Source organism: Wickerhamomyces anomalus, assembly GCF_001661255.1.
Source record: "Wickerhamomyces anomalus NRRL Y-366-8 unplaced genomic scaffold WICANscaffold_6, whole genome shotgun sequence".
NCBI classification, from domain to species: Eukaryota; Fungi; Ascomycota; class Saccharomycetes; order Phaffomycetales; family Wickerhamomycetaceae; genus Hansenula; species Hansenula anomala.
The window spans coordinates 296,472-305,386 of record NW_017567115.1 but is presented as its reverse complement, the minus strand read 5'-3'; the positions used below and the strand labels follow the sequence as shown (position 1 = coordinate 305,386).

Below are 8,915 nucleotides of genomic sequence, written 5' to 3'. Positions count from 1 at the left end.
TATAAACCACATGTAGCATCAGTAAATCACATTCTACAAACCATTGGGTGGAAAAAACATGTATTTTGGCCTCAAAATACGTATATTAATCCAGTGCCGCCAGTGACCATTATCAACAACACCAACCAACAAACCAAACCAAATCAAAGAATCACACATTCAATCAATCAAAAACCCTGCAAGCAGATCCTAATAACCTCCGACAGCATATACCTGTAGCTGACTCATGCCTTCTCCCATATAGTCTTAACCACTCTCAATTAACCTCATACCTCTCTATATCCTGCTCCACGTCATCTCACTTTAATGTAGTACACAAACACAACTTCAATCAAGTTTTCTATCAACGAAAAACCTCAACACGTGACTTCCTTACCTTATCGACACATCTCCAATGACAGTCTATACACACCAATTCCAACCAATTTCAACCACAAATCATACTTCTTCTCCCTTAAACAACAACAACCCTCCCCACTGCTGCAAAAAAAAATTATCCAGAGAGGTATAGGGATCAATTAGAATTAAAATGATACAACTTGGAAGGAGTTTGTCCCACTGGGTGGTTAGTTATGCTGTGTTAAAGTCGCGACAATAGATTAGTGGAACATATACGAACTAGTAAGCGTTAAATAATTTGTTCAATTTGCAGAGCTTTTAAGCCTGAATACAAAGGAATTGGTGACCTTCCATATCAAAAAGAAATTTTGGGCTCTATGTTGTTGGTCACCATTTGTGGAATCGCGAACTTGTACTTGAAGCTTGAGCCAGGGTCATTAGTTGGCTGTTGAACCCACTACAGTTGTGCTAATTCATAACTCATCTAAAGTATATACTAATTTTTCTTCTATGTACAATTCAAAAATAACTAAAATTAAAACCTAACTATAAAAATCCAACTTTTTTGCAGTTTGATGATCTATCAAATCGTCACACTCTATTTAGTAAACAACTTGTCAAAAGTTGGGATCAAAGATTGAGCCAAGGCAAATGAAAACACTAATTTAGGACCAGTGGTTAATAATTTTGGAGTTAAACCTTTGAAGAAAGCAGTGATACCTTCATTCTTGGCCATATTTTTCAAAATAGTGAAACCTGACTCTGGGTTTTCGAAATTTCTGTTCTGGATTCTTGTCTTGATGACATCTAATGGAGCACTAACGATTAAAGAAGCAGAAGCACCAAAGATTGAACTGACAAAGTTTTGACTCCAAGTAGCTTGAGAATAATCCTTTAAACCTAAGACATATTCTTTAGCAAAAGCATTACCACCGAAAAGAGCGAAAGAACCTGGAGCATTTCTAGCAGCAGTCCAACCCCAACCTCTATACAAACCAAGACCTTCATCTGATAAGATTTTGATGAAACCACGACCTCTGAAAGCTTCTGGGTTTGTTTGTCTTTTAATTTTCAAGACATCTAAAGGTAATAAAACAACTTCACCAATACCGATGATTGAACCAGCAGTGGCAGACATTAAAGCCTTACCTGTTTTTGGACCAAAGTTATCTTCAAATGAAGATTTGAAGTTTTTGTTTAAAAATTCATTAGCGAAAGGTTGACCACCATATTTATAAACTCTTTGTAAAATTTTATAAACAGCAGCATAACCTAAACCTGGAAATAAAGTGAATACTCTTTTACCAAAAGCTTCAGCAGCGTGGTCTCTGAAAATAACTGAGTTCAATTGAGATAAATTTGTAACTTTAGTAGAATTACTCATTAATCTTTTGGAAATGGTATCAACAGGATGGAAGACACCAATTTCACAGATACCTGCACTGGCAGAACCTAAGACTCTTGCGAGACCTGATTGTTTCTTGTCTGTTGTTGAGTGAGCAGCTGGAGACATTTGGGTAGTGAACTTCTAGTTGAGTAATGCCTTTTGAACTGGATGGTTGTTTTCGTTGTTTAGTCATTTTCCAGATTTTTTCAAGGATTTTTTTTTTCCTCTTCGATTTGGCGAAAGGGAAAAATAATCGATAAGGCTTTGGGCTTGAAAATTTTGGGTGTGGAAGGGATTTACCAATTGTATTTCTTAGGAGCTTTTTTATTTGTAATTCTTTTGTCTAATGGTGCTTATTGGGTTATCAATCTAATGGTCCTGAAGTCTCTGTTTCTGATCACTTTGACGGGATCAGTGCCAGATTAATTAATTCTTAATTAATCCACACCATATGGCCATAAAAGCATAGTTCAAATTGGAAATACACTATTCTAGTAATTCATAATCCGTATTCAACATAATCAACACCTTTTTACCGTTTAATTCTCATCTTAACCCTACTATTTTCTGTCTGCACAAGTGCGCTGCCACGGCGTGTGCACCAGAGCTCGAATTCGCGAATTTCCTTTCTGTTCAAAAAAAGTTTTGAAACGAGAATTTGTTTTCTTCTTCCCACAACAACAACGAGTCAAAAAGACATCGACAAACTCATTGAATTGAATCGATATCATTTTGGTCGAGGTTCACAGAATTGGAATCAATAAGTTCTGATACTTGCCCCCTTTTTTTGTTTGTCTTTTGATTATTAGAGAGTTGTTCACATTGTGGCAAATAATAAGACATTATTATACCCATTCTTATAGATATATCCTCTGGGCTTACCCTTTTTAAATTCTATTCTTTTTGTTTTACACTATTCTTAGTTTATTCTATACCTATATAAAAATACTTTTAATACATTGTTCTTTACTCAGAACTTGTTCAAAAGAATAACAACTAAGCTATAAAACAAAAACAAGATACAAAAACAGCTCATTTTCCTTGCTTTTGCTCTTTAATAATGTCCACCCCAGAAGACCTTGAAGCCATTGGTGAAGATTTCTACAGCTCGTTGAACGACCTGACGTTTAATTCTAGACCAATCATATCAACTTTGACCATTATTGCTCAAGAGAATGTTCAAGCTGCACCATACATAACAAGATCTGTAGAAAGAAGAATTGAAAAAGTGAGTATAATAACTAACCAATTGAAAATAGTGAAACTAACTTTTTAGGCTGTTCCAAATCAGAAATTATTTGCATTTTACTTGTTAGATTCAATATCGAAGAACGTTGGAAGTCCTTACACTTTATTATTTGGTCAAAAACTTTATCATACTTTTATCAATGCCTTTTTGTTGGTTGATGATGCCAACAGAAGAAAATTCATAGATTTATTCAAAACTTGGAAATTTGCTAAAACTTCAAGTGGTGCTCCTTTATTTCCTGAAGATCCGATCAATAAGATTGAACATTTTTTAATCAAGGCTAGCTCAATATATCAAAGCTCTGCACCTCAACAAAAACTTCAAAGAAACTCACCAACTCCTCAATTTCAACAACAACAACCTCCACAACAACAACAACCTAATGTCTTATCTTTAATTCCAACAGTTGATCATTTATTAGAACTGACAACTCAAAGACAGAAATTGAATCCAAATGATGAAACAATTACTATGAAACTTCAAATCATCAATCAATTAAAAGTTGTTATCCAATCTGAACAAATGAATCAACAGCAATTTTTACAAGTCAAGAGTCAATTAGATGATATGACCAAATTGGAGGAATCTTTTATCAAGAAAAATTCACCAAAACCTCAAGCTAGTGCATTACAATCATTGTTAAAACCATCACCTAGTCCTATCCCTATATTGACTGATAGCTCAAAGAATCCATTAGGTCTATTAAACAATGTACTCAATTTGAAACCACCGAAAAAGGATCTATCTTCATTGATTTCCAATTTGGAACAAAAAGGTTTAATGAAACAATCCCAATCAGTTAATAAACCATCAATCCCTTCAAACTCTGTACTTCAATCATTATTATCAAAACCTTCATCGAATACATCACCAACTGTACCATCATCAACAACTACACAAGAATCTTCAAATCCTTTCAAATCTTTCAAACTAGATTCAAAACTAACAACAGATACAACAGAAATTTACGTAAAATTCTTCATCACTTCAAAACCAAACAAATGTGGTACTTGTGGTAAAAGATTTTCAGAATCTATCAAAGGCCAAGCAGAACGTCGTGCTCATTTAGATTGGCATTTCCGTATAAACAAACGTTTGAAAGAGTCCAAAATCATTCAATCTAGGGCATGGTATGTTGATGATGATGATTTTTGTAAGTTTAGAGATTGGGAGATTTTCAATGGTGGTGATCAAGATAAACAAGATGTTAAAGTTGAAGAGAAGAAGGAAAGAAAATATGTTGTTGTCCCTGAAGGTAGTAATGATATGAATTGTGTTTGTGGTGTTTGTAAGGAAACTATTAAGGCTGTTTTCAGTGATGATTTAGGTGAATGGATTTGGGATGGTGCTGTGATGAAGCAAGGTCGTGTTTTTCATGAGAATTGTTATGAAGAGAGTTCAAAGAATAGTAATGGTAATGGAAGTTTGATATCTGGATTGATTAAAAGAGAACGTGAAGTTGATTTTGGAATGTTGAAAGATATTGTAAAGAATGTTAAGTTGAATCCTACAACGTGATGAAAGTATTAATGTACTCAACAATAGATGTTTGTATCATTTTTGATTCGTATAATTTGTAGAGTATCTACATCATGTCGTTTTGTTTAATATATACAAATGTGTTTGCATTTCTATAAAAGGAAACATCTCAACAACGTACAAAAGATCCATCAGGTAATCTTCGAAACGAATCAAGTGCAATATCTGGTGGATTAGCTTCTTCCCTAGCTTTCTTTATAGCTTTTCCTTGCACGAGCTTAATTATAAAACAAACACCATAGTAAGCACCTAGAATAAGAAAAACACTTGTAAATCATGTTAGTACACTGAATCTTCCCACACTTTATCCAAAATACTTACTGTATACCTGGAGTATAAGCCAATGTAGCAGCCCCTAAAAACTTGTAGAATCCCTTATGTAAAATTGTAATTTTGAACTTCTCCCTGAAAGAATAGTTCCTACTCAAATCTAATTCATACCATAATGCAATCAAATCATCACTAAACTTGGAAACAAATGGAGTCAATAGCCAGCCAAACATGAATGCAGCATATGAATAAATTGAAACCAAAAAAAATATAACAAGAGGATCTGAAAAAAACTTGATGGAGCAGGATTTTGTGTTTGATCTTTCCTCTATTGTGAAGTTTGAAAGGTTAGATGGGTTTGGAAAAGACCTTTTGTACAATATGGAGATATTTTTTATCTTTTGGGTATGATCAGTATTAGTAGATTCAATAACTACTTTGGATTTAATTGATTCCGGTAAGTTGAGATTGAAATTGATATTGCTTAAACCCATATGTTTTTCAATTATATTTGAGTTTGAAAGAACTGAATCATTAGATGAGGCAAGCAATCCGGTACTTGTTATATTGTCATTACCTCTGCTCGTAATTGTGGATGGTAATGTTGGAATAGGTGCTGCTTCGATTTTGGATATGAAATGAACTGTTAGAGTTTGGAAAATAAACGATGAGAGCTTCATTGTAATAATCGCTTGAGGATAGTGAGCTGAAAGGGAAGTGTATAGCTTTGACATGGAGTTTTGATCACTTATATAGACTTTTCCAATAAACAGAAAACATCTCAAAGGAGCAAATTCTGAACAGAAAACCGAACACTATAGGCATTTAATCACATCAACCACAATCTGATATCAGATCCCTTGATGTGAGTTGATTCAGATAAGAATAACCACAAATTACCCATTGGTTTAGTAGATAATTTGACCCTACCCTTGGAATTATATAGTAGCTTTCATCAGTAACGCTTGACCATCCAAATCATCAAAAACAAAAGCAGCAACAGATAATCATGCTAAGTCATTGTGCATTCATACAGGCCAGTGCACAACCTTTGGCAATGATTGCCCTGTCATCTTTCCCAATAAATCTTTCATTAAACAGGAAAATTGGGTTGTATGAGTATTATTTTTCCAACATCGACTATATTTTTCATCTCGAAGGTCAGCTGACTTTGTAAACGGAACAACTACAACACAGCTATTCATTTCTCCATTAAACTTATATTTAGCAAGAAGCCCTCGCATTCAATAAGTATGCTGTATATTCTAGTATATGAATATTATTTAGGCAGCTAATTTTCATGGAAGTATTGTTCCGTTTAATTTAGTTCCGTGATCTAGTTTCAAACCTTCTTCACAAGGAAAGTTCTCATTATTTCTCGAATTATCATAGACTTGCAGTTCTTTGGATAGTGCAGCCTCACTAAACTCCTGATGTAGATGATGGTGTAACTTCTTACATCCATCGATTAATATGTCTTTGAGACTTGAATCAAAACCTGGAAGTTCATGATTGTGCAAGCCTGATTCAGGTATTAAGTGGCACTGTATATAAATGATCTTGATACATGTTTCCAAATTACCTAGGTCAAATCACTCATTATTACAGTACACCACATCTCTTGGATCCAACCCATTTTCTTTGAAAAACAAATAATGTTGAAGGAGATTCAATCGACACAAAGGACATTGAATATTACCACCAACCCTTTGCCTCATGATATGTCCAGTTGCTGGAAGGAATCTTCGATAAGAACCTGCAAAGTTACCATGCGTCAATAAACATTCAAAATGGAAGTGATGGCCACATGGTAAAAGTATTATTTCTGAGTCTTTCTCAAACTCGTCAATACAAATAGGACACTCCTCTGAAGGGATGAAAGAATTTGAATCTAGTTTGTGTAGGTTTCGAAATATCAAAACTTTATTGAAACTCGATTTTGTTAAGATGAAATCATATTCAAATGAAAATTTTGAATCTGGAGCTGCTTTAAAATTATCAATATCAGTTCTTGTGACTTTTATATTCAAATCTCTTTCCAACAAATCATGAAAAATAATACCAACGCCAATCTTTAATGAATCTTGGCCCATAGTTTCACAAACACGATTGTAAATCAAAATTGTACAAAACAATAAAATCCACCTTCATCAATGTTAGTACATCAATATCACTCAAAACAAAGAAATACTCACGGCATAGACACGACAACACCAATATTAACCAATATGAACTCAAAGGTACACTTATTAAACAGTTTGTAGTAAACTTTAGAAGGTAACCACCAATTTTCCTTATCAATAATTCTCCATCTTGTCAACATCCTTCTATAATTATTCTCCACAATAAATGAATTCAAGAATTTGATAGCAAATATGAATGAAAAAAACAAATAGGAAGTGAAAACAATGACAATCAAATCTGTTTGTTCTTTATTTGATGCTAAAAATCGCACAAGTGATGCAGAATAGTCTGTCCTTACATCACTTAGGGCATCCACTAGTCTTTTGAAATTCATTGCAAGGAGTGTGGCTGCTGTAATTTAATAAATACTATAGACAGCACTGGATATACCATTTTCCAATAGATCTAAATGATAGATCAAGCAGTAATTCTGAATTACAAGTTTTGGAATATGAGTTGTTTTTGACGTGTTCTCTTGACTTGATCAAGACAAAAAAAAGTTCGCGCAGTGCTATTGACCCGTCTTTGATGTCAGTAAGTGAAGCTTTAAAGAATGTAGTGTCAAAAAGGCAGTCGTCATATTAAATAACGATAATTCAAACTTAAAGCAACCCTATGGATTAAACATTACGCGTCCTTATATGAACTGATGGAGATTAAGTTGACAGCAACTTCAAGTTGAGATTGTATATGGCAAAAATAAATAGAATCTAAAACTATTTACTTCAATTATTGTATCCTGTATTGAGATATTCAATCTCGTTTGGATCCAACCCATATTCTTTATAAAACAAAAAATGCCTTAAAAGATTCAATTGACATAGTGGGCATCTAGTATTGAAAACATTGCTATATCTTTGTAAGTGTGAAGTACCCTCAATACGATTTTGTCTTCCAGTCACATATTTCATATCCTCCATACAATCATAGTGACAATAATGCTTACATGGCATCAACAGCACATTAACGTCATCCAGGTACTCTTCAAGACAAACAACACAGAATGGCTCCTTTGAAATTTCTGGATAATTCTCCATCAATTCTTTGAATTTCAAAATCTTGTTGAAACTTAATTCTGGAATGAGATAATCAAACTTCCTAGCATTTGGTGTATTGTAAGCTGGAACAAATGAGTCAACATCTTTTCTTGTAACTCTTGTAAAAGTTTTGTTTCTATCAATACCTTGATTGTTGTAACCATTTACATAAATTACAGCTGGTGCTTCATTTTCTTCATCATTGAATAGCTGTTTCCCAATAATATGTTCAATAGTAACCACAACAAAGAGAGTCAAGAGAAAAATCACAATGGAGCTAAATTGGATGTTAGAAACTCATCAAAACTGACCAAAAAAAAAATTCACAATACTCACGGTAAACCTAACGTTAAAGAGATGATGCAAGATGAAAAAAAGAATAGAGAATCTTTTGAAAAAAACAGGTCATGAAATTTTTGACTCTTGGTAATGTCACCCCTTATCACCAACCTTGTCAACCTTCTATACTTTGCTCTAAATCTTCTGAAACTCAGCGCACATATTTCAAGAAGAGCGACCGCAATGAATAACGAAAAAAACACCACAGAAATACCAACTACCACGAAAGCAAATGTTCTCATCATCCATTTCCCATCATCACCAATCCTTGGTGAATCACAAGGTGATGAACCATTTAAATGTTTAATCTTTTCAACATACGCTATGAATTCAGGGTGATAACTCTCTGGTGGGAGATCCTCAGATGTTAATAAATCCCAATCAATATCACCAAGTTTTCTGTATATTGTACAATCATCCTTTGCAAAAAATTCTTCAATCTCTTGTTGATTTGTAGGTTCTGTCTTATAATTGAAAAACGGGAACGCTGATGGTGCTCCCAAAATGGGATTTAATGTTGTTGATAGAAGTATCCCAGATACTACAATTGTAAGAGTACCGAGCCGCATGT

General features: G+C 33.9%; 5 protein-coding genes across 5 annotated transcripts; 1 reads left to right on the top strand and 4 right to left on the bottom strand.

The window, feature by feature from the left end:
• Positions 1-909: 909 nt before the first annotated feature.
• GGC1 (Ggc1p) lies at positions 910-1,907 on the bottom strand. The gene has a single exon (XM_019186536.1). It carries the CDS (start codon positions 1,850-1,852, stop codon positions 938-940), a length of 915 nt encoding a protein of 304 aa, XP_019036681.1. The 5' UTR covers positions 1,853-1,907; the 3' UTR covers positions 910-937.
• Positions 1,908-2,801: 894 nt separating this feature from the next.
• Positions 2,802-4,394, top strand: PCF11 (Pcf11p; the record flags this gene model as incomplete). The annotated part of the gene is made up of 2 exons (XM_019180738.1): positions 2,802-2,954; positions 3,003-4,394. Coding segments are annotated over 2 exons (1,545 nt in total), but the record flags the coding sequence as incomplete, so codon positions are not given.
• Positions 4,395-4,623: 229 nt separating this feature from the next.
• On the bottom strand, positions 4,624-5,464 carry WICANDRAFT_80809 (uncharacterized protein; the record flags this gene model as incomplete). The annotated part of the gene is made up of 2 exons (XM_019185128.1): positions 4,624-4,780; positions 4,836-5,464. 2 exons carry the CDS (start codon positions 5,462-5,464, stop codon positions 4,624-4,626), a joined length of 786 nt encoding a protein of 261 aa, XP_019036679.1.
• A 912-nt stretch (positions 5,465-6,376) lies between these two features.
• WICANDRAFT_85633 (RING finger protein) lies at positions 6,377-6,877 on the bottom strand (the record flags this gene model as incomplete). The annotated part of the gene is made up of 1 exon (XM_019185918.1): positions 6,377-6,877. The coding sequence occupies one exon, from the start codon at positions 6,875-6,877 to the stop codon at positions 6,377-6,379; it is 501 nt and encodes a 166-aa protein (XP_019036678.1).
• Positions 6,878-7,693: 816 nt separating this feature from the next.
• WICANDRAFT_64818 (RING finger protein) lies at positions 7,694-8,913 on the bottom strand (the record flags this gene model as incomplete). The annotated part of the gene is made up of 2 exons (XM_019183814.1): positions 7,694-8,282; positions 8,342-8,913. The coding sequence occupies 2 exons, from the start codon at positions 8,911-8,913 to the stop codon at positions 7,694-7,696; spliced, it is 1,161 nt and encodes a 386-aa protein (XP_019036677.1).
• Positions 8,914-8,915: the final 2 nt, after the last annotated feature.

Bases quoted from the DNA above. Each gene is read 5' to 3' on its own strand.
- GGC1 (XM_019186536.1), bottom strand. From the start codon at position 1,852: ATGTCTCCAGCTGCTCACTCAACAACAGACAAGAAACAATCAGGTCTC.